Here is a 26,414-nt window from a genome sequence, read left to right on the forward strand (position 1 = left end):
GTGTAGTATGCTTATTGGTCATAGTATGGATATAGTTATTATTTTTTCTTTAACTAGGCAAGTCAGTTAAAGAACAAATTCTTATTTACAATGATGGCCTACCAAAAGGCCTCAGGCGGGGAACGGGGGCTGGTAGTAAAATTACAAAAATATATAGGATTACAACAAGTTTACTGAAATGAACTAATAGTATGTAGTATATACTCATTAAGTATGTAGTATACAGTATGTTATTATGGGTAATCGAACACAGCTCGTGACTCAGCTGGCTCTGCTGCAGCACTCTCTCAACCAGTGCTCTCTCAATGCACACACCCCCCTGACCCTCCCCCTCCTCACCATTTACTCACTCACTCATTAACAGCCTGCTCACTGCCTGATAGTCAGCAGCAAGTAACAGTGAAATATATAGTAAAAAAAAATACAAAAGATATAAATGCCATGGCGCCCGCAGTGCAATTTAGAAGTAGCTCACCAATACATTTTCACCCACGACATCGTTTTCAGCGTAGCCTAATTTCGTCTGAAAACCACAAACATGGCAACCCTGCACAAAAGAGTGTAGCAAGATGGCTGCGTTCCATGAGCGATGAAAACACGGGGCGCCTCTCGACACCTAGGTCAGGGGAGAACTGCAAGTCTGCTGGAGCCAAACATACAGTATGTCTCTCTATCTTGCGGGGTAAGCGTGGTCCCCAAACTTGAATGCTAAAACCGTGAGGGTTCCCGGTGGACAGACAAGTCACACAGACAACTAAGACAAACCCTCAGTGCCGCAATACAGTACTGGTCAACCAAACCGAGTATCTCCCAGGTTGGTACACTGTCACAAGTAATCAAAACAAGGACAAAACTCAAACGAGATGGCACAAGCCAAACCGAGTGGGGGGACAGCATAGCACCCAGATGGAGAGGCTAGCTGCTCCAAGCTATTGATTAGCAGCAGGTATACTTCTGCGATTATACACTACATAGAGCTCTTACCAAGCGAATCCTCTTCTTCTTTAAGTTTCTATTGGCGGATTGCAACCAACTGACGGGTGCATATACACCTACTATACTAGAGTGCAAGGCCAGTCACAACCTATCTATAACGGGGGTTCCCAAATGTTTTCACTAGGAGCCCCCCTTTTAGCATTGGGGAACATCCCACACACCCCTGCGCGCGCACACCCCACATCTATTTCTATGAGCACAAGCACTGTTCATGACACAAACTGTTCACACCCCTCTTGTTGGTGGAGAGAATTTAGCAGGTTTAAAGCTTATTTTCTGCAATTCTACACATTTTGTCATGGGATGCAAAGAACATTTTAAAGCAAATGTTCTTGTAATTCTGTAAATTTTTTCATGTCTAATGTGTATTGATGTGATATTTGAGTGACAAAAAAATGACAACAATATCTATTGGCTAAAAAACCTAAATAAAAAACTTTAACTGGCGTGCGCCACAGTTTGGGAACCACTGATCTATACCACTAACTCTGAATTTCTAATAAAATAAAATAATTTCCTACAAACCTCACTACTCCCATCACCCCCACCCAAAATACCAGCCACTCCCCATTCCAGTGCAACGTCTGACCCTGTCAAACAACCTCTCCTTTTGTTCAACCGTTTCCTCTGTCATACAGCCATTAATCATTCCAGTACCATGTTTCCCTATCAATTTCGAAGAGGAATTCAATCCCATATGCCCTAATCTCATCCTAGATAACATAACTTCCTCCCTTTTGCTCCCATTATATGACTCTATCCTGCGTACAGATTTCCTTGTCAGAAAATCCTCTCTGGAATGAGCCGTGGTTTTTATATGGCAATTGGAAACCAACTTTAAGGTACTAACTGGACTGGTGTGTGGACTAGAGACAGTGAAAGTCTAAATCCTACCCAACATTATCGTTTCCCTAAGGAAACGAAGTACATAATAAAATACTACATCCCTTGAAGATTTCCCCAGCAGTTCACTTAATCCTTGCTCTTTTTATTTTAATTAAACTAGGCAAGTCAGCTAAGAACAAATTCTTATTTTCAATGACGGCCTAGTGCCTGTTCAGGAACTACAGATTTGTACCTTGTCAGCTCGGGGGTTTGAACTTGCAACGGTTCCGGTTACTAGTCCAATGCTCTAACCACTAGGCTACGCTGCCGCCCCATTACTCTTCCAATCTAATAACAATCTCTCCCTTTCCCTCCCATATTTCTGGCACTGAAATAGAGCGTGTTCCACTGTCTCCATCTCCTCCTGACAATGATCACACCTCACAGTCGGATGTTTCCCCACCACTTTCAATGTACTATTTAGCCTTGTATGTCCCAGTCTCAGCCTTGTGATTACACTTTCCTCCCTTCTCTCTCGGCCCGAGGACCTCCCTGCACCCACCTTTTCCTAGATCTTATACAGGTGTCTTTCATTTCCCTCCCTTATCCACAAATCTTGCCATTTGTTTTTAACCCCTGTTTTTATTAACCCCCTGGCTTCTACTTCACTGATTAACAGTTCTATCTCAACATGAAGATGTTTTAGAGCCTGCTTGGCGATAACATCGACCTCCTCATTCCCCTCTACTTCCACATGAGCTGTTACTAAGAGGAACATCACAAATACCCACATATTTTTCACCCTATACAAGCACTGCAAAACCTCACACAAAACATCCTTTCTGATCTGAGACACAAATTAATTTTAAGCTCATCAGTGCTGCACAGGAGTCAGAGCACATGACTACCCTGTTTGGCCTCACTTCCTCCACCAACTCCACAGCCAATAGTTTGGCCAATAACTCCGTTGCTCTTTTTATCACTTCCACCTTAAACTCAGGAACATTAAAGCTGCACCTGTCCTTCCTGGTTTAGGGTCCTTAGATCCATCTGTGTATATATTCAAGAAAGCATAGTATTGTGTTTTTAAATGTTCACATACAACTGAATCTACTCCTCAACAGCTTCTTCCTCAGCTTATGTAAATAAGGTATTTCTGTTTTTTATTTGTAATATATTTGCAAACATTTCTAAATACCGGTTTTCACTTTGTCATTATGGGGTATTGTGTGTAGATTGTAGAGGATTTGTATTTATTTAATCCATTTTAGAATAAGACTGTAACGTAACAAAATGTGGAAAAGGTCAAGGGGTCTGAATACTTTCCGAAGGTGCTATATATAGCATTTTCAACGCCATTCTATCTGCCCCTCACTTCATTCCTGACAAGCAACTACTCTGACACTAATATGGTCCGCCCCTGCCATTCGAGTGTCAAACCAGACACCCAGGAACCTAAACACCTTCCTCTCCAGATTCCTTCCATACAGCTTCAAGTAAATTTCCTCCCCAACCTTCCTTCTAGAAAAAAACAGTCTGTGTTTTTTCAATTGAGAACTTGAATCCCCACCTGAGGGACCACCGCTCAACTTCACTAATCGCTTCATGAACTCTTCTGGCTGTATGGATAATATTTCTCCCTCTCTTCCACAGTGCCCCATCATCTGCAAATAATGACATCCCAATATCAGATCTCAACTGGGAGAATACATTGTCAGTGATAATGAAGAATAACAAAGGACTAATGACACTTCCCTGGGGGGTACCATTATCTACCTCATAGCTTTCTGACATAAAGCTTTCCACCCTCACTTGTAATGATCGCCCAAAAATGTAATCCTTTATCCAGTTATAAGCCCTTCCTCCAACCCCCATGATATTCAGCTTGATAAGTAGGCCTGCCTTCCACATCATATCATAGGCCATCTCTACATTGAAGAAAACGGCTACCATCACCTCCTTATTTAGCTGTCCTAATGATCCTCCTTACTGCTGCTTGTGCTTGTTTATTCTGAATCAGGTGCTGGTAATTATGGGACCTTTTCATCATTCTGAAAGCCCTGTTCCTACACTTCACTGCTTCTCTACATTCTTTAGTCCGCTACGTACCCGAACCCGGGTCTGTAGTAATGCCTCTAACACTGCGAATCAGTGCCTCATACCGCTGCCCTACTTGTGAGGCCCTCGAATGTAGGCATTTTTGTAGAGAATGCTAGCTAACTAGCTACCGGTGGTTCATACTAGTTATATAGCCATGCACATCGTAGTCAAAATAGCGCACTATTGCCACCTGCTGGAGTGCAGTGCAACGGAGTCTACTGCATATAGTGATACCTCTTGATGTACTGTGAGTCATTATGGAAGGAGAAGGGCAAAGGGGATACCTAGTCAGTTGCACAACTCATTTGCATTCAACCGAAATGAGCTGTCTGATGCAAGCATTTGATATCTCTAAAACATTTAAATGATTGAATTCTCTTGTTGTAAAATGGAGCCCAAAAGGCAAATAGTTCTGACTATCAACCCACACCCCCCAACTGTAGGTGATGTTCAAACTAATTTCTGTTTAATCTCCGAACCAAAGCGTGATTCCTGTCTGGCTCATTATCATTGTGGTTAAAACTATTAAAACAACAAGAGCACTGAGTGTTAAAGTAGAATTAGATTTCTCTCAGAGCTGTTGTGGAAGGAAGAGCAGTTTATGGCCTTACAGTACCTTTCTGAAGTAGACCTGCATGTCTGGTTCAGAATAGATCTGGTATTGTGTAACAAATGCAAGTAATGATCTCCCTGCCTCCCTACAGGCACACAGAAAATATGTCTGATCATTCTCAACCAGCCTTTGGAAAAAGACACTCTTCACACACTCTGGAGTAAAGGTATTCATCTTGTAGCTTTTATATACATTGATCATTCATATGATACCAATAATATAGTTTTTTCTTTCCTCTTAGCTTACACTATTGTGAAATAAAGCATACATGACCGTTGCACAAAACTCTTTCTCAGACCTTCGTGCAGGCTATCAAGTCAGCATACTTAATTGCCCTGCTGATGGCCCATCAGAGGTGGATGATTTGAGATTGGTTGGCTTCCAGAATATTCACACCTGGCCGTTTGGCCAATTAGCAGTTGTCTGGACTCAGCAGAGCTGTGGGGGTGAATACTGAAGTGAACATTTACACCGTTTTTATTGGTATCTTGATCTTTCTTGGTATCTTTCCATATCAGTGCTCATCTCTACTAATAATCAAATTCTAAAATGTATCCTTCAGTGTAAAGTTAAGACAGCATTGTTAGGTCTGTACTGATATGGCTGTCTCACACCTTTTTGTTGGGGGTATGTTTTGAATCTGTGCTTGAGAGTGGGAAAGTTCCTATAGAGAAGGGCGCTACATTCCTTATCACGGTGTGTTTGCCAGTACACACACTCTTGTGACACACGTGTGTGTTTAAAACAGAATATGTCTCTCTGCTGAATGCATTGGTTATTTTAAACAAGGTGCTTAGAGAATGCTTCTATTGCTCCTATGCAGTCTTTCCCCATGACACAAAAACAGACTCCTTAATAAAGCCACAGGTTCAATTTGAATAGCATTAATAAATTGTGAAATTTGCAAACGGAATGCTTCAAATTCCCCAAAATACGAATAACATTAAAAGTTGGATCTGGGGACCGCATATTTTGTTTTTGGGTAAAATTAGAAAGGAGTTTTTTTATTACTATTGTTACACATGCATTATGTTTGGGAGCAATAGGAAATAAAAGCAAAAAGTTGTTTGCACACAAAACAGACATATACATCTTAGCAAGATTCGTCCACCTCTTTCAGCTAAGCAAGGTCTCTCTCTCTCTCTGTAGCTCTCCTGCGGGCGTGTGCAGATGGTGCGGCCAACCACCTGTATGACATCACCGCTGGACAACAAGACAGGTACAAGTAGCCACTCTGTGTGTTTGAATATTTCTCTCCTTCCTAAAGGACAGATACATTAACTCTGGGGTTCTCAAACGTTTTGGGTCTGGGCACCCCTTTTGTGATAGAACATTCATCAGGGACCCCATCATAATCAGAGCACAAGAGAATGCCAAGAGTGTGCAAACCTGTCATCAAGGCAAAGGGTGGCTATTTTGAAGAATCTCAAATATAAAATAAAAAACACTTTTTTTGGTTACTACATGATTCCATATGTGTTATTTCATAGTTGTAATGTCTTCACTATTATTCTACAATGTAGAAAATAGTAAAAATAAAGAAAAACCCTGGAATGAGTAGGTGTCCAAACTTTTGATTGGTGCTGTATATACAGTGCCTTGCGAAAGTATTCGGCCCCCTTGAACTTTGCGACCTTTTGCCACATTTCAGGCTTCAAACATAAAGATATAAAACTGTATTTTTTTGTGAAGAATCAACAACAAGTGGGACACAATCATGAAGTGGAACGACATTTATTGGATATTTCAAACTTTTTTAACAAATCAAAAACTGAAAAATTGGGCATGCAAAATTATTCAGCCCCCTTAAGTTAATACTTTGTAGCGCCACCTTTTGCTGCGATTACAGCTGTAAGTCGCTTGGGGTATGTCTCTATCAGTTTTGCACATCGAGAGACTGAAATGTTTTCCCATTCCTCCTTGCAAAACAGCTCGAGCTCAGTGAGGTTGGATGGAGAGCATTTGTGAACAGCAGTTTTCAGTTCTTTCCACAGATTCTCGATTGGATTCAGGTCTGGACTTTGACTTGGCCATTCTAAAACCTGGATATGTTTATTTTTGAACCATTCCATTGTAGATTTTGCTTTATATTTTGGATCATTGTCTTGTTGGAAGACAAATCTCCGTCCCAGTCTCAGTCCCAGTCCCAGTCTCTCTCTTTTGCAGACTCCATCAGGTTTTCTTCCAGAATGGTCCTGTATTTGGCTCCATCCATCTTCCCATCAATTTTAACCATCTTCCCTGTCCCTGCTGAAGAAAAGCAGGCCCAAACCATGATGCTGCCACCACCATGTTTGACAGTGGGGATGGTGTGTTCAGCTGTGTTGCTTTTACGCCAAACATAACGTTTTGCATTGTTGCCAAAAAGTTCAATTTTGGTTTCATCTGACCAGAGCACCTTCTTCCACATGTTTGGTGTGTCTCCCAGGTGGCTTGTGGCAAACTTTAAACGACACTTTTTATGGATATCTTTAAGAAATGGCTTTCTTCTTGCCACTCTTCCATAAAGGCCAGATTTGTGCAATATACGACTGATTGTTGTCCTATGGACAGAGTCTCCCACCTCAGCTGTAGATCTCTGCAGTTCATCCAGAGTGATCATGGGCCTCTTGGCTGCATCTCTGATCAGTCTTCTCCTTGTATGAGCTGAAAGTTTAGAGGGACGGCCAGGTCTTGGTAGATTTGCAGTGGTCTGATACTCCTTCCATTTCAATATTATCGCTTGCACAGTGCTCCTTGGGATGTTTAAAGCTTGGGAAATCTTTTTGTATCCAAATCCGGCTTTAAACTTCTTCACAACAGTATCTCGGACCTGCCTGGTGTGTTCCTTGTTCTTCATGATGCTCTCTGCGCTTTTAACGGACCTCTGAGACTATCACAGTGCAGGTGCATTTATACGGAGACTTGATTACACACAGGTGGATTGTATTTATCATCATTAGTCATTTAGGTCAACATTGGATCATTCAGAGATCCTCACTGAACTTCTGGAGAGAGTTTGCTGCACTGAAAGTAAAGGGGCTGAATAATTTTGCACTCCCAATTTTTCAGTTTTTGATTTGTTAAAAAAGTTTGAAATATCCAATAAATGTCGTTCCACTTCATGATTGTGTCCCACTTGTTGTTGATTCTTCACAAAAAAATACAGTTTAATATCTTTATGTTTGAAGCCTGAAATGTGGCAAAAGGTCGCAAAGTTCAAGGGGGCCGAATACTTTCGCAAGGCACTGTATATATATTTTTATATACACAACATGACCAAAACTATGTGGACACCTGCTCGTCGAACATCTCCTTCCAAATCATTGGCATTAATATGGAGTTGGTCCTCCCTTTGCTGCTATAACAGCCTACACTCTTCGGGGAAGGCTTTCCACTTGTTGTTGGAACATTGCTCCGGCGACACGCTTCTATTCAGCCACGAGCATTAGTGAGGTCGGGCACTGATGTTGGCCGATTAGGTCTTGCTCACAGTCGGCATTCCAATTCATCCCAAAGGTGTTCGATGGGGTTGAGGTCAGGGCTCTGTGCAGGCCAGTCAAGTTCTTCCACATCGATCTCGACAAACCATTTCTGTATGGACCTAGCTTTGTGCACAGGGGCATTGTCATGCTGAAACAGGAAAGGTCATTCCCAAAACTGTTGCCACGAAGTTGGAAGCACAGAATCGTCTAGAATGTCATTGTATGCTGTAGCGTTAAGATTTCCCAGCCCCAGACCATTATTCGTCCTCCACCAAATTTTACAGTGGCACTATACATTGGGGCAGCTAGCCTTCTCCTGGAATCTGCCAAACCCGGATGTGTCTGTCGGACTTCCAGATGGTGAAGCGTGATTCATCATGCCAGAGAACACGTTTTCTCTGCTCCAGAGTCCAATGGCGGCGAGCTATACACCATTCCAGCCACACTTGGCTGCTCGGCCATGGAAACCCATTTCATGAAGCTCCTGATTAACAATTATTGTGCTGACGTTGCTTCCAGAGGCAGTTTGGAACTCAGTAGAGAGTGTTGCAACCGAAGACAGGTGATTTTTACGCGCTACTCACTTCAGCACTTGGAGGTCCTGTTCTGTGAGCAATTGTGGCTTACCACTTTGCGGCTGATCCGTTGTTGCTCCTAGACGTTTCTACTTCACAATAACATCACTTATAGTTGACCGGGGCAGCTCTAGCACGGCAGAAATTTGACGAACTTACTTGTTGGAAAGGTGGCAGCTATGGAGATTGCATGGCTTTGTGCTCGATTTTATACACCTGTCAGCAACGGGTGTGGTTGAAATAGCCGAAACCACAAATTTGCAGGGTTGTCCAACTACTTTTCTGTGTATATATATACGGACCCCCATATTTCCCAAACTGACCCTTTCCAAAATCCTCTTCTCTCTTTATTTTTCTTGTTCTCTCATCTAGTTTTCTTCCAGACTACATCAGTGGGGACTTTGATTCTATTACTGCAGAGGTCAAAGCTTTCTACACAGAGAAGGTGACACACACACACACACACACACACACACACACACACACACACACACACACACACACACACACACACACACACACACACACACACAGTGTGCGATTGTGTTCAGAGCCCAGGGTACATAAGTGTTTACTGTTTGAAATGGAGATGACACCCTGAGTGTTTGAGAGACGAGGAGTAGGCACCCAGCCATGATGACTCAGCCATGATGAGTCATGTAAATAGCAGTGTTCTCTGTCATCTAGGAGAATGAGCCCAGTTTAACACTGATCACCCATTATTCACTGTATGCATTATATTATGGTAGTGATATTAGAGGTACATCGCTCTGGTTCTTTACACCCACAGTACTCTGCTCCTTCTAATCAGAGACTGACTTGGACAACTGGCCAATCACTATGTAGAGAAAATAAAACCAATAAAAAACACATGACCTTCCAGTATCTACCTGGATTATGTTATGGTAATGTTATAGAATAGGGTTGGATTTATTATAATATTACTCAGAGAATCACAGGCTATGGTAATGTTAGAGAATAGGGTTGGATTTATTATAATATTACTCAGAGAATCTGAAGCTATGGTAATGTTAGAGAATAGGGTTGGATTTATTCTAATATTACTCAGAGAATCTGAAGCTATGGTAATGTTATAGAATAGGGTTGGATTTATTATAATATTACTCAGAGAATCACAAGCTATGGTAATGTTATAGAATAGGGTTGGATTTATTATAATATTACTCAGAGAATCTGAAGCTATGGTAATGTTAGAGAATAGGGTTGGATTTATTCTAATATTACTCAGAGAATCTGAAGCTATGGTAATGTTAGAGAATAGGGTTGGATTTATTCTAATATTACTCAGAGAATCTGAAGCTATGGTAATGTTAGAGAATAGGGTTGGATTTATTCTAATATTACTCAGAGAATCTGAAGCTATGGTAATGTTAGAGAATAGGGTTGGATTTATTCTAATATTACTCAGAGAATCTGAAGCTATGGTAATGTTAGAGAATAGGGTTGGATTTATTCTAATATTACTCAGAGAATCTGAAGCTATGGTAATGTTAGAGAATAGGGTTGGATTTATTATAATATTACTCAGAGAATCTGAAGCTATGGTAATGTTAGAGAATAGGGTTGGATTTATTATAATATTACTCAGAGAATCTGAAGCTATGGTAATGTTAGAGAATAGGGTTGGATTTATTATAATATTACTCAGAGAATCTGAAGCTATGGTAATGTTAGAGAATAGGGTTGGATTTATTCTAATATTACTCAGAGAATCTGAAGCTATGGTAATGTTAGAGAATAGGGTTGGATTTATTCTAATATTACTCAGAGAATCTGAAGCTATGGTAATGTTAGAGAATAGGGTTGGATTTATTCTAATATTACTCAGAGAATCTGAAGCTATGGTAATGTTAGAGAATAGGGTTGGATTTATTATAATATTACTCAGAGAATCTGAAGCTATGGTAATGTTAGAGAATAGGGTTGGATTTATTATGATATTACTCAGAGAATCTGAAGCTATGGTAATGTTAGAGAATAGGGTTGGATTTATTATAATATTACTCAGAGAATCTGAAGCTATGGTAATGTTAGAGAATAGGGTTGGATTTATTATAATATTACTCAGAGAATACCCCAGGAATACGCGCAATGCCGTCGGGGGTACGCCAAATAAAAATGGGATTCATATAAAAAAAAAAATTAAACACATTTTCAAACAGTCCATTTATATTTTCCAACTGGGCTATACATTTGGGGGAGTTTTTTTTCTTGCTTGAGTAGCCTCAGTTCATTGCCAAAAATAACATTTAACCATCTAGGGTTCAGCGAAATAACAACACAATGTCAAATACAGTAGCCTAGTCAAATAATTAACATCCAATCACATTAACCGTTACTCTCTCGCAGGAATTCCACTAATGGTTGTCGTGGAATATCTAATCAAAAGGAAGAGAGAGTGCAGATTCTTTCAAACACTTCATATCATAAGATTTACAAAAATGGTGTATCAACCTCCCACTCAAAAGTGTATAGTTGAAAAGCTCAACAAACAGTGCCGGTTCAATGCTTGTAGAGAGAAAATACATACAACCCCTTTCTGTATATGTGGCAGTCAGCAGATAGTGTGTAAAAGGTAATTCGTTGTCTGTGTAAACTTAAGATAGCACAAGGTTGATAGCCCGAGGACTCAACCGTCTAACTGCATTCACATCAGCAAACACTATATCATACTCCTTTCTGCAAGGTTCCATACATGTGACTTTCTGTAGATAGTAAACCCACAGGATTTTACATGCTGCGGTTGCACCCAAACGTTTCTTAGCTGTAAGCCCAGTCTTATGACTAGGTCACACCAATACAAGTTTGTATCAGGTTAGAAAAAACACTAGCATTTAACAAGAGGCTATTCTTTAAGCAGTAAAACACGGGATAGCATGACTAATTGTGTACTTTCCCATGACATTTCCTCCCTTTTGAGACTAAGTCTCAACCTAATAGAAAATGACTTACAAGCATTTCCATTAAACAAGCATTAACATGAGGGAAAATAAAATACTTTCTTACACTTAGTACATTACAATTGTAAATTACCTCTGTTGTCATTGAGTTTCAACACTTCATAGAGTGCAATTCATTCTTAGAAAGGGGAAAGAAACATGAATTCAAACATCAGTACATACTTTATCACCACACACAAGGCAATAGCTTCGTTGAGACTATCCATATTGCCACAGGGTCACCATGACGGTAGACCGTTAACTCTACTTTGGGAGCACCATTTACAGAACCCCCGCCATGAGCATGGCCTATGGACAAGCTGCACCCATAACACCAAATAATGACTGAACCCATCCAAACGAATTCCAATCACCACTGAGCTCTTTCAGATGTAGAAGCTTGAAAATACAGTAGTCAAGTTACCCTCACCCTAGGGTATGAATGTACAGCGATGGTCACCTATCATTTGGCACACTCTTATGCAAGCATTCTGTCTCCGTATGTACTTAGCCTCCGGCTACGAATACATTTTGCACAATTAATCATTCTATTTAACCTGTCTAGGACTAGCGGAACCCCTCGCCAACCCCTCACCAACAGCCAATGAAATTGCAGGGCGCCAAATACAAATCAACAGAAATCTCATAAATCAAATTTCTCAAACATACAAGTATTAGGCACCATTTTAAAGATACACTTCTCGTTAATCCAGCCACAGTGTCTGATTTCAAAAATGCTTTACAGCGAAAGCTCCACAACCGATTGTTAGGTCACTACCAAGTCACAGAAAAACCCAGCCATTTTTCCAGCCAAAGAGAGGAGTCACAAAAAGCACAGATAGAGATAAAGTTAATCACTAACCTTTGATGATCTTCATCAGATGAGACTCATAGGACTTCATGTTACACAATACATGTATGTTTTGTTCGATAACCTGCATATTTATATCCAAAAATCTCATTTTACATTGGTGTTATGTTCAGTAGTTCAAAAACATGCTGTGATTTTGTAGAGAGCCACATCAATTCACAGAAATACTCATTATAAATGTTGATGAAAATTCAAGTGTTATGCATGGAACTTTAGATACACTTCTCCTTAATACAACCACTGTGTCAGATTTTAAAAAAACTTTACGGAAAAAGCATAATCTGAGTACGGCGCTCAGAGCCCAAACCAGCCAAAATAAATATCTGCCATGTTGCGCAGTCAACATTAGTCAGAAATAGCATTATAAATATTCACTTACCTTTGATGATCTTCATCAGAATGCACTCCCAGGAATCCCAGTTCCACAATAAATGTTTGATTTGTTCGATAAAGTTAATAATTTATGTCCAAATAGCTTCTTTTGTTGGGGCTTTTGGTAAACAAATCCAAACACGGGTTCAGGTTCAGCCGAACGTCGGAAGAAAAGTTTAAAAAGTTATATTACAGGTCGTAGAAACTTGTCAAACTAAGTATAGAATCAATCTTTAGGGTGTTTTTATCATAAATGTTCAGTAATGTTCCAACCGGAGAATTCCATTGTCTGTAGAAAAGCAATGGAACGAGAGCTACCTCTCATGTGAAATGCGCTTGACTGAGATCGAGGCTGCTGCCAGACCTCTGACTCAATCCCCTCTCATCCGGCCCCCCTTCACAGTAGAAGCCTGAAACAATGTTCTAAAGACAGTTGACATCTAGTGAAAGCCGTAGGAAGTGCAAAATGACCCATATCCCACTGTGTATTCGATAGTGGCTGAGTTCAAAAACTACAAACCTCAGATTTCCCACTTCCTGTTTGGATTTTTTCTCAGGTTTTTGCCTGCCATATGAGTTCTGTTATACTCACAGACATCATTCAAACAGTTTTAGAAACTTCAGAGTGTTTTCTATCCAATACTACTAATAATATGTATATATTAGCATCTGGGACTGAGTAAGAGGCAGTTTACTCTGGGCACGCTATTCATCCAAAAGTGAAAATGCTGCCCCCTATCCCAAAGAAGACACCGATCACCTCTATGTGATCGGTGTCCCCCCGCGGGACGATTGAGCTAATGTAGGCTAATGTGATTAGCATGAGGTTGTAAGTAACAAAAAAAAATCTCAGGACATAGACATATCTGATATGGGCAGAAAGCTTACATTCTTGTTAATCTAACTGCACTGTCCAATTTACAGTAGCTATTACAGTGAAGAAATACCATGCTATTGTTTGAGGAGAGTGCACAAGTATGAACTTGAAAATGTAATAATAATAAACCAATTAATAAACCAATTAGGCACATTTGGGCAGTCTTGATAAAATAAAATAAATACCGATATGCAATGGTTCATTGGATCAGTCTAAAACGTTGCACATACTGCCATCTAGTGGTAAAAATCAAAATTGCGCCTTGGCTGGAATAATACATTATGGCCTTTCTCTTGCATTTCAAAGATGATGGTACCAAAAAAAAAAGTTTTTTCCTTTGTGTTATCTTTTACTAGATCTAATGTGTTCTATTCTCCTACATTAATTTCACAGTTACACAAACTTCAAAGTGTTTTCTTTCAAATGGTATAAAAAATATGCATATCCTTACTTCAGGTCCTGAGCTACAGGCAGTTAGATTTTTGTATGCCATTTTAGGAAAACCTTTGAAAAAAAGGGTCAGATCCTTAAGAGGTTTTAACATGTAATGCGCCAAATCCACAAAATACATCAGCCAATTCCTAAGGGAAAAGATACATTTCGATGGGAGTTAAAATAGTTCACAATACTTGAGCCTCTTTCTGCCCACAACTTCAATTCAGTCAGTAACATGGACCCACTGCTATTGAAATGACCAGTAAATCCCGCAAATAACCCAATTATAATGGTTTGTTGTCTTAACATCTGATACATAATAATGACACAATTACCAGAAAATAACCTTAAAGTTCATCCAAGTATTTCTTTAGCAGTCATAGAGTAGAATCGACATTCATTGATTTGGAAACAGATCTGGCAAGGTCAATAAAAGTAGATAATATTTTCCCTCATTATGTCACATTTACTCCGCAATGATTTTTTATTTGATGGAAACCCTCATTTGGTTTCTTACGTCATTACAAGTTATTCTTTCGAACTCTTACTGAGGGAAAAAACTAATTTTCAAGCCATATGTGCTATTTTATTTAAATGTGTTAACCAGACAGAGAAAATCCCATAAGAGTTTCCAGTTTCATTGGTTAGGGTAAGTGAATTCCCTATACTTTCATGTCATGAATTTAACAAATATTGCCCCTACACTCACTTTTCGAATGACCAATCACCCCACACACGCTTCGGTTATTTTTCTGCTACCCCTGCAATATCCATGCTGATAACAGTTGTCAAACCTGCCGTCCAAGCAGACGTACACATTCTATCAATATCAAATCTAATCACATTTTATTGGTCACATACACATGGTTAGCAGATGTTAATGTGAGTGTAGTGAAATGCTTGTGCTTCTAGTTCCGACAGTGCAGTAATATCTAACAAGTAATCTAACAAATTCACAATGACTACCTTATATACATAAATGTAAAGGAATGAATAAGAATATGTACAGTTGAAGTCGGAAGTTTACATACACTTAGGTTGGAGTCATTAAAACTTGTTTTTCAACCACTCCACAAATTTCTTGTTAATCAAATCAAATGTATTTATATAGCCCTTCGTACATCAGCTGATATCTCAAACCCCAAACAGCAAGCAATGCAGGTGTAGAAGCACGGTGGCTAGGAAAAACTCCCTAGAAAGGCCAAAACCTAGGAAGAAACCTAGAGAGGAACCAGGCTATGAGGGTTGGCCAGTCCTCTTCTGGCTGTGCCGGGTGGAGATTATAACAGAACATGGCCAAGATGTTCAAATGTTCATAAATGACCAGTATGGTCAAATAATAATAATCACAGTAGTTGTCGAGGGTGCAGCAAGTCAGCACCTCAGGAGTAAATGTCAGTTGGCTTTTCATAGCCGATCATTAAGAGTATCTCTACCACGACTGCTGTCTCTAGAGAGTTGAATACAGCAGGTCTGGGGCAGGTAGCACGTCCTGTGAACAGGTCAGGATTCCATAGCCGCAGGCAGAACAGTTGAAACTGGAGCAGCAGCACGGCCAGGTGGACTGGGGACATCAAGGAGTCATCATGCCAGGTAGTCCTGAGGCATGGTCCTAGGGCTCAGGTCCTCTGAGAGAGAGAGAAAGAGAGAATTAGAGAGAGCATACTTAAATTCACACAGGACACCGGATAAGACAGGAGAAGTACTCCAGATATAACAAACTGACCCTAGCCCCCTGACACATAAACTACTGCAGCATAAATACTGGAGGCTGAGACAGGAGTGGTCAGGAGACACTGTGGCCCCATCCGATGATACCTCCAGACAGGGCCAAACAGGAAGGATATAACCCCACCCACTTTGCCAAAGCACAGCCCCCACACCACTAGAGGGATATCTTCAACCACCAACTTACCATCCTGAGACAAGGCCGAGTATAGCCCACAAAGATCTCCTCCACGGCACCCAGCAAGGGGGGGCGCCAACTCAGATAGGAAGATCACATCAGTGACTCAGCCCACTCAACACTCAAGTGACGCACCACTCCTAGGGACGGCATGAAAGAGCACCAGTAAGCCAGTGACTCAGCCCCTGTAATAGGGTTGAGGGCAGAGAATCCCAATCCCATGTAATGCTTTGTAGGTTAGCAGTAAAACCTTGAAATCAGCCCTTGCCTTGACAGGAAGCCAGTGTAGGGAGGATAGCACTGGCATTTTTGTTGGTTCTTATCAGGATTCTAGCAGCCGTATTTAGCACTAACGGAAGTTTATTTAGTGCTTTATCCTGGTAGCCGGAAAGTAGAGCATTGCAGTAGTCTAACCTAGAAGTAACAAAAGCATGGATACATTTTTCTGCATCATTTTTGGACAGAAGGTTTCTGATTTTTGCAATGTTACGTAGATGGAAAAAAGCTGTCCTTGAAACAGTCTTGATATGTTCGTCAAAAGAGAGATCAGGGTCCAGAGTAATGCCGAGGTCCTTCCCAGTTTTATTTGAGACGACTGTACAACCATTAAGATTAATTGTCAGATTCAACAGAAGATCTCTTTGTTTCCTGGGACCTAGAACAAGCATTTCTGTTTTGTCCGAGTTTAAAAGTAGAAAGTTTGCAGCCATCCACTTCCTTATGTCTGAAACACAGGCTTCTAGCGAGGGCAATTTTGGGGCTTCACCATGTTTCTTTGAAATGTACAGCTGTGTGTCATCCGCATAGCAGTGAAAGTGTTATGTTTTTGAATGACATCCCCAAGAGGTAAAATATATAGTGAAAACAATAGTGGTCCTAAAACGGAACCTTAAGGAACACCGACATTTACAGTTGATTTGTCAGAGGACAAACCATTCACAGAGACAAACTGATATCTTTCCGACAGATAAGATCTAAACCAGGCCAGAACTTGTCCGTGTAGACCAATTTGGGTCTCGAATCTCTCCAAAAGAATGTGGTGATCGATGGTATCAAAAGCAGCACTAAGGTCTAGTTAACAAACTATAGTTTTGGCAAGTCGGTTAGGACATCTACTTTGTGCATGACAGAAGTAATTTTTCCAACAGTTGTTTACAGACAGATTATTTCACTTATAATTCACTGTATCACAATTCCAGTGGGTCAGAAGTTGACATACACTAAGTTGACTGTGCCTTTAAACAGCTCGGACAATTCCAGAAAATGATGTCTTGATTTTAGAAGCTTCTGATTGGCTAATTGACATCATTTGAGTCAATTGGAGGTGTACCTGTGGATATATTTCAAGGCCTACCTTCAAACTCAGTGCCTCTTTGCTTGACATCATGGGAAAATCAAAAGAAATCAGCCAAAAATTGTAGACCTCCACAAGTCTGGTTCATCCTTGGGAGCATTTTCCAAACGCCTGAACGCCGCAAGTATAAACACCATGGGACCAACAGCCATCATACCGCTCAGGAAGGGAACGCGTTCTGTCTCCTAGAGAGGAATGCACTTTGGTGCGAAAAGTGCAAATCAATCCCAGAACAACTGCAAAGGACCTTGTGAAGATGCTGGAGGAAACAGATACAAAAGTATATATATCCACAGTAAAACAAGTCCTAAATTGACATAATCTGAAAGGCTGCTCAGCAAGGGAGAAGCCACTGCTCCAAAACTGCCATAAAAAGTTGGTTTGCAATTGCACATGGGGACAAAGATCATACTTTTTGGAAAAATGTCCTCTGGTCTGATGAAACAAAAATAGAACTGTTTGGCCATAATGACCATCGTTATGTTTGGAGGAAAATGGGGGAGGCTTCCAAGCGAAGAACAACTGTGAAGCACGGGGGTGGCAGCATCATCTTGTGGGGGTGCTTTGCTGCAGGAGGGACTGGTGCACTTCACAAAATCGATGGCATCATGAGGATGAAAATTATGTAGATATATTGAAGCAACATCTCAAGACATTAGTCAGGAAGTTAAAACTTGGTCGCAAATGGGTCTTCCAAATGGACAATGACCCCAAGCATACTTCCAAAGTTGTGGAAAAATGGCTTAAGGACAACAAAGTCAAGGTTTTGGAGTGGCCATCACAATGCCCTGACCTCAATCACATAGAACATTTGTGGGCAGAACTGAAAAGGCATGTGTGAGCAAGGAGGACTACAAACCTGACTCACTTTCACCAGCTCTGTCAGGAGGACAAAACATTTTTTGGAAGCTTGTGGAAGGCTACCCGAAACGTTTGACCCAAGTTCAACAATTTAAAGGCAATGCTACCAAATACTAATTGAGTGTATGTAAACTTCTGACCCACTGGGAATGTGATGAAATAAATAAAAGCTTAAATAAATCATTCTCTGTACTATTATTCTGACATTTCACATTCTTAAAATAAAGTGGTGATCCTAACTGCCCTAAGATAGGGAATTTTTTACTTGTATTATTGTCAGGAAATGAGTTAAATGTATTTGGCTAAGCTGTATGTAAATATCTGACTTCAACTGTACATATAAATATATAGATGAGCCATGGCCGTGCGGCATAGGCAAGATGCAGTAGATGGTATAGAATACAGTGTATACATATGAGATAAGTAATGTGGGATATGTAGACATTTTTAAAGTGCCGTTATTTAAAGTGATACCTTTATTAAATCCATTTATTAAATTGGCATTTGAGTCTGAATGTTGGCAGCAGCCACTCTATGTTAGTGATGACTGTTTAACAGTCTGATGGCCTTGATATGAAAGTTTTTCAGTCTCTCGGTCCCAGCGCTGATGCACCTGTACTGACCTCGCCTTCTGGATGATAGCAGGGGGAACAGGCAGTGGCTCGGGTGTTTGTTGTCCTTGATAATCTTTTTATCCTTCCTGTGACATCGGGTGCTGTAGGTGTCCTCGAGGGCAGGTAGCTTGCCCCCGGTGATGCGTTGTGCAGACTACACTACCCTCTGGAGATCCTTGCGGTTGTGGGCAGAGCAGTTGCCGAACCAGCCCGACAGGATGCTCTCGATTGTGCATCTGTAAAATGTACTCACATACCCAAGCTGTGTTCAAATACCCATGCTAATATACTATATACTACATGCTTAATGAGTATATACTATATACCATACTATTAGTTCATTTCAGTATACTGTAACCAAATTATAACTTTTTAGTTGAGCTTTGCATGTCTACCGGAAGTTAATGCTTTTGCTTTGCAGCCTCTTGCTAGCATAGCAAATTACTACTTCGACATTTTACTACTTTGTGTTTTGGAAATTCTGACTTTTTAGAGCACACACTGCCCTCTCTAATACAGTGCCCTACACTAATATTGGCATCCTTGGTAAATATGAGCAAAACGGGCTGTTAAAAAAGTATAAATGTGCTGTTTATCCTCTTGGTCTTTCATTCAAAAATCAAACCTTTCATTGAAGTAAAATGATTGAAAAAAAAATGTATGTGAAATAAATATTTTTCTCACAATTATTGGCACCCCTAGAAATTCTTATGAGTAAAATCTAACTCACGTATATTCCCATTCATATTTTTTTATGTTTTTAAGTTCACCTGAGTGATTAGGAACACTTAAGTGGTAAGCCATGACATCCTGTTTCACTGGGGTATAAATATGAGGTGACACACAGGCCAAGTTCCCATAGTCATCCATCACTATGGGAAAGATCCGAGAATATAGTAATGATGTGTGACAAAAGGTTGTTTAACTGCACAAATCAGGAAATGGCTATAAGAAAATAGCTCAAAGTTTGAAAATGTCCACTATCAGGGCAATAATTAAGAAGTTTAAAGCAACTGGAGATGTTAACAATCGGCCTGGAAGAAGACTATTGACCCCATGCACAGTGAGGAGGATGGTTCGAGTGGCCAAAAAATCTCCAAGAATCACAGCTGGAGAATTGCAGACGTTAGTTGGGTCATGGGGTCAGAAAATCTACAAAACTATGATCAGATGCCACCTAGTTAACATAACCACTAGTTATTTGGGAGGGTTGCCATAAAAAAACCTTTGCTGTCATCAACAACAAACTCAAGCGCCTACAGTTTGCCAAACTTTCAATGGGACCGGGTTCTATGGTCAGATGAGACCAAAATAGAGCTTTTTGGAAACAAACACCAGAGGTGGGTTTGGCGTAGACAGAAAGATATCCACGTAGAAAAGTACCTCATCCCCACTGTATTTGAATGCATTATGGATCTCCATTAGCTGCTGCAAAATTAAGCCAGTTTGTGAAGTATGGTGGTGGATCTTTGATGTTCTGGGGCTGTTTTTCTTCCAAAGGCCCGGACAACTTCTTAGGATACATGGTATCATGGATTCCATCAAGTACCAGCAGATATGAAATCAAAACCTGACTGCCTCTGCTAGGAAGCTTAAACTGGGCTGTGGTTGGATCTTCCAGCAAGACAATGATCCAAAGCACCACTCAAAATCTACACAAAAAATGGTTCACTGACCACATTATCCCATTTTTTTCCACAGCTCATTTTGCTCATATTTACCAAGGGTGCCAATATTAGTGGAGGGCACTGTATATGCCAATTTAACAATTTTCTAAGGTAGTGAAACCCAATTCCCCAGAGTGTAGTTATGGTATTTGTGCCTTTTAATTGGTAACGGTTTTGATACCTTGTATTAGAAACAATACTGGAACTTCTGCCAATTTTATTACTGGAGGATGTGTTCCTTTATTCGATCACACTGTGCAGCCAGTCAGACTGATAGGGTCAATTATCCATCCATAATATAAATCTCTCATCAATACACATACTCAGGAAACAAAAACAGACACACAAAACAAACCGTAGTTGGTTAGAAACGTCTTCCTTTCTTGTAATTTGAAAAGAGTCATTTCTTCTCCATCTAAATATTTTATAATTGCTCTATGTAATTTAAATGTTGTACCCACATGGTAGTTCCTCCTATGCACATTTCCGTGTAGGGTTTTAATTTATATCTGGTTTCCCAATCAAAACCAACTGTTTTACCAGTACAATGATTAATAACTACTATTTACATTTTTTTGTATATTTTTCGTATTTGTTTTCCTTACCTGCAGGAATATTTTCTTATTTCTTCAGGACTTTATCCTGGAACACTTTCATCAGGACACTGTCCTGGTAACTCTTAACATAGCTCATGCATAATTGTCATTTTTACATTTTTTATTTAACCTTTATTTAACTAGGCAAGTCAGTTAAGAACAAATTCTTATTTACAATGATGGCCTAGGAACAGTGGGTTAACTGCCTTGTTCAGGGGCAGAATGACCTTGTCAGCTCGGGGATTCGATCTAGCAACCTTTTTTGGTTACTGGCCCAATGCTCTAACCACTGCCTTGTTATGATTGTAACCCATGGTATTACTTCAGGACAATGTCCTAGTTTCTCTATAGTACCTCAGGATCTTATTCTGGAATCGCTTTCATCATCCTGGTATCTATAACATGCGTGACCTGTTCCTAGAACAGGACTTTCTAAAAGTAAACTTTCCCCAATTGGAGGTTGTTTTTAAGAAAATCAGTCTCACCCTTAATTTATCTTATCTGTCCAAAATGACGCATCCATTTTCACTTGTCTGACTGCTTGCATGATGATGAGTTTCTCACACGACTGGCCTATCTGGGTGATGCTTTTTCTCTCCTGAATGATCTGAATCTAGGATTACAGGGACTCTCCGCAACTATATTCAATGTGCGGGACAAAATTGAGGCTCTGATTAAGAAGTTGGAGCTCTTCTCTGTCTGCATTAACAAGGACAACACACTGGTCTTTCCATCATTGTATGATTTTTTGTGTGCAAATTAACTCAAGCTTACGGACAATGTCAAATGTGATATAGTGATAAGTACCCGAGTGAGTTGGGTGTGTATTTACGCAGGTACTTTCCCAAAACGGATGACACAAACAACTGGATTCGTTATCCCTTTCATGCCCTGCCTCTAGTCCACTTACCGATATCTGAACAAGAGAGCCTCATCGAAATTGCATCAAGCGGTTTTGTGAAAATTGAATTTAATCAGAAGGCACTGCCAGATTTCTGGATTGGGCTGTGCTCAGAGTATCCTGAATTGGCAAATCGCGCTGTTAAGACACTGATGCCCTTTGCAAACACGTACCTATGTGAGACTGGATTCTCGGCCCTCACTAGCAAAATTATTGATTATTATTATATTATTATTGGTGCCCTGGTCCTATAAGGGCTCTTTGTCACTTCCCACGAGCCGTGTTGTGACAAAAACTCACAGTAATTATTTAGTTTTATAAATGTATCGTATTGTGTGTGTGTGTGTGTGTGTGTGTGTGTGTGTCAGGTTTACAATGATGACAAAAAACAACATTTGAGAGTGCGCTGACCCTGGTGCTAGAGGGGGTACAGCTGGAGGTTGGATGTTTGAAGGGGTACGGGACTATAAAAGTTTGCGAACCACTGTTATAGAGAATAGGGTTGGATTTATTCTAATATTACTAAGAAATAATCACAAGCTATGGTAATGTTAGAGAATAGGGTTGGATTTATTCAAATGTTACTCAGAGAATGTCAAGCTATGGTAATGTTAGAGAATAGGGTTAGATTTCTTATAATGTTGGTCAGAGAATCACAAACTATGGTAATGTTATAGAGAATAGGGTTGGATTTATTATAATGTTGCTCAGAGAATCACAAACTATGGTAATGTTATAGAGAATAGGGTTGGATTTATTATAATGTTGCTCAGAGAATCACAAACTATGGTAATGTTAGAGAGAATAGTGCAAGACATCTTGGGACTTTAAGGTGTTTCAGGAGATGTGCATAACTCTACATAAATGAAAGAGAGACAGAGGGGAAGGAGGGAGAGAGGGATAAAAGTATTCATCAGGGGATGGAGGAGGCATAAAACGGAGCGGGGCAGTGAAAGAGTGTGTGAGCTGACATGAATAGAACAAAGGCTGTGTGATTCCTGCTGCGAGCAGGAACTCACCTGGAACTAACTACCGTTTAGGGGCATTCACTGGAACGTTGTGTGTGGGGGTACGCTGAGTTTGAGAGAGCTCAGAGACTTATTTACAGAATAAAGAAGAGGGATTTCTGCTCTTTTTGTCTCTCTCTGTATCTGTCTGTCTCACCTCCCCCATCCCCTCCTCTCTCCCCCATCCCCTCCTCTCTCCCCCATCCCCTCCTCTCTCCCCCACACCCCTCCTCTCTCCCCCACACCCCTCCACTCTCTCCCCCGCCCCCTCCTCTCTCTCCCCCGCCCTCCTCCTTCTCTCCCCCGCACCCTCCCCTCTTTCTCCCCCGCCCCCTCCTCTCTCCCCCATACCCCTCCTCTCTCTCTCCCCCGCACCCCTCCTCTCTCCCCCCTGCCCCCTCCTCTCTCCCTCCCTCGCCCCCCTCCTCTCTCCCCCGCCCTCCTCCTTTCTCTCCCCCGCCCACTCCTCTCTCTCCTCCACACCCCTCCTTTCTCTCCCCCGCCCCCCTCCTCTCTCTCCCCCGCCCCCTCCTCTCTCTCTCCCTCTAGAAGTGTCGGTTGATAGAGACCGCTGATCAGGAGCTGACTGACTTCACTAAATGTCTGGCCATCATGGTGGAGGAGATCAAGAGACAACAGCTTCAGGTAATTGTCCTCTTCCTCCCCCTCTTCATCCCCCTTTGTCCTTCCCTTCCGTCCTCCCCCTCCGTCCTCCCCCTCTTCCTCGCCCCTCTTCCTTCCCCTTTGTCCTTCCCCTCCGTCGTCCCCCTCTGTCTTCCCACTCTTCCTCTGCCTCTTGCTCACCTGTCAGAGAGGGTGTGTGTGTGTTTGTCTCTCAACTGTCAGAGAGGATGTGTGTTTATCTGGGTGTTATTCACCTTAAGACCCTCACTGCACACATGAACCCTTCATTCTTATTACACACACACACACACACACACACACACACCCACACACACCTGATTAACTGTCCGTCAGTGAACCAGTGTCCTCAAACAGTCTGTCTAGTTAATCAGTGAGACAGATTTAGACTCTGAGCTTTGTGCTAAAACAACCATTTGAACCTTCTGTTTGTTCTTTTGACTAATGTCTAACCTCCATATCCCTAAAGTATACACATAACCTGTAGCAGTGTTGAAAGTATGACTACAATGAAAAAGACAGACAGCGTACAGTCGTGGCCAAAAGTTTTGAGAATGACACAAATTTTAATTTTCACAAAGTTTGCTGCTTCAGTGTCTTTAGATATTTTTGTCAGGTGTTACTATGGAATACTGAAGTATAATTACAAGCATTTCATAAGTGTCAGAGGCTTTTATTGACAATTACATGAAGTTAATGCAAAGAGTCCATTTTTGAAGTGTTGACCCTTCTTTTTTAAGACGTCTGCAATCCGCCCTGGCAGGCTGTCAATTAACTTCTGGGCCACATCCTGACTGATGGCAGCCCATTCTTGCATAATCAATGCTTGGAGTTTGTCCGAATTTGCGGGTTTTTGTTTGTCCACCCGCCTCTTGAGGATTGACCACAAGTTCTCAATGGGATTAAGGTCTGGGGAGTTTCCTGGCCATGGACCCAAAATATCGATGTTTTGTTCCCCGAGCCACTTAGTTATCACTTTTGTCTTATGGCAAGGTGCTCCATCGTGCTGGAAAAGGCATTGTTCATCACCAAACTGTTCCTGGATGGTTGGGAGAAGTTGCTCTCAGAGGATGTGTTGGTACCATTCTTTATTCATGGCTGTGTTCTTAGGCAAAATTGTAAGTGAGCCCACTCCCTTGGCTGAGAAGCAACCCCACACATGAATGGTCTCAGGATGCTTTACCGTTGGCATGACACAGGACTGATGGTAGCGCTCACCTTGTCTTCTCCGGACAAGCTCTTGCTTGCCCCAAACAATCGGAAAGGGGATTCATCAGAGAAAATGACTTGAGAAAATGACTACCCCAGTCCTCAGCAGTCCGATCCTTGTACCTTTTGCAGAATATCAGTCTGTCCCTGATGTTTTTCCTGGAGAGAAGTGGCTTCTTTGCTGCCCTTCTTGACACCAGACCATCCTCCAAAAGTCTTCGCCTCACTATGCGTGCAGATGCACTCACACATGCCTGCTGAGCAAGCTCTGTACTGGTGGTGCCCCGATCCCGCAGCTGAATCAAATTTAGGAGACGGTCCTGGCGCTTGCTGGACTTTCTTGGGCGCCCTGAAGTTCTTGATGATCCGATAAATGGTTGATTTAGGTGCAATCTTACTGGCAGCAATATCCTTGCCTGTGAAGCCCTTTTTGCGCAAAGCAATGATGAAGGCACATGTTTGCTTGCAAGTTACCATGGCTGACAGAGGAAGAACAATGATTCCAAGTACCACCCTCCTTTTGAAGCTTCCAGTCTGTAATTCGAACTCAATAAGCATGGGGCGGCAGGGTAGCCTAGTGGTTAGAGCGTTGAACTAGTAACCAAAAGGTTGCAAGTTCAAATCCCTGAGCTGACAAGGTACAAATCTGTCGTTCTGCCCCTGAACAGGCAGTTAACCCACTGTCCCTAGGCCGTCATTGAAAATAAGAATTTGTTCTTAACTGCCTTGCCTAGTTAAATAAAGGTTTAAAAAAATAATTATAAAAAAATAAAAAAATCTCCACACCTGTTTTAACAACACTCACACCTGTTTTAACAAGAGAATCACATGATGTCAGCTGGTTCTTTTGTGGCAGGGCTGAAATTCAGTGGAAATGTTTTTTGGGGGATTCAGTTCAATTGCATGGCAAAGAGGGACTTTGCAATTAATTGCAATTCATCTGATCACTCTTCATAACATTCTGGAGTATATGCAAATTGCCATCATACATACTGAGGCAGCAGGCTTTGTGAATATTAATATTTGTGTCATTCTCAAAACTTTTGGCCACGACTGTAGTGAGTAACTACGATGTACTGTAACAGTCCACGTCTGGTGTGTTTCCAGCCAGCCAGATTTCTGGGAATTAGACTAATTGACGGATCCTCATTAGATTTATCTCCCTGACAGTTATCATCAAAATGATCACATTATAACATTTTCAAGGCTGGAGTATAATCAGCAACAGAATGATTATTTTGATAATGTTGTCTCTCAATAATAAGAGAACAGGCGCTGTCTGCAGATTTGTGGGGGCTGAAGTACAAAGTGCTGTGTAACGGTATTTCAGTAGCCTGGTCCCAGATCTGTACGTCAATAACAGGAGGTGGGTGACACCTTAATTGGTGAGGACGGGCTCATGGTAATTGCTCATGGTTGGTGGATTTTTGTCACATGGTTTCTACGTGTTTGATGCCATTCTATTCACTCCGTTCCAACCATTATTATGATCTGTCCTCCCCTCAGCAGCCTCCACTGACTTCAACCATGACAACAATTAGGGCTGGGACGATACCAGTATCGCAATAC

At 41.2% G+C, this 26,414-nt stretch overlaps 1 protein-coding gene across 12 annotated transcripts in view; it reads left to right on the forward strand.

Annotated features, from left to right (window-relative positions):
- The window catches only part of tpk1 (thiamin pyrophosphokinase 1), an 84,653-nt gene that overhangs the window by 23,987 nt on the left and 34,252 nt on the right, over positions 1–26,414 (forward strand). For 4 of the 12 annotated variants that reach the window (XM_036934625.2, XM_036934629.2, XM_090189033.1 and 1 more), the window contains exons 3-7: positions 4,626–4,700; positions 4,831–4,980; positions 5,684–5,753; positions 8,946–9,018; positions 23,544–23,639. In XM_036934625.2, the coding sequence (XP_036790520.2) occupies positions 4,626–4,700; positions 4,831–4,980; positions 5,684–5,753; positions 8,946–9,018; positions 23,544–23,639 (464 nt within the window). 12 annotated transcript variants of the gene reach the window in all.

This window comes from Oncorhynchus mykiss, chromosome 11 (assembly GCF_057628025.1).
Source record: "Oncorhynchus mykiss isolate SJ-2025 chromosome 11, ASM5762802v1, whole genome shotgun sequence".
Lineage (NCBI taxonomy): Eukaryota > Metazoa > Chordata > Actinopteri > Salmoniformes > Salmonidae > Oncorhynchus > Oncorhynchus mykiss.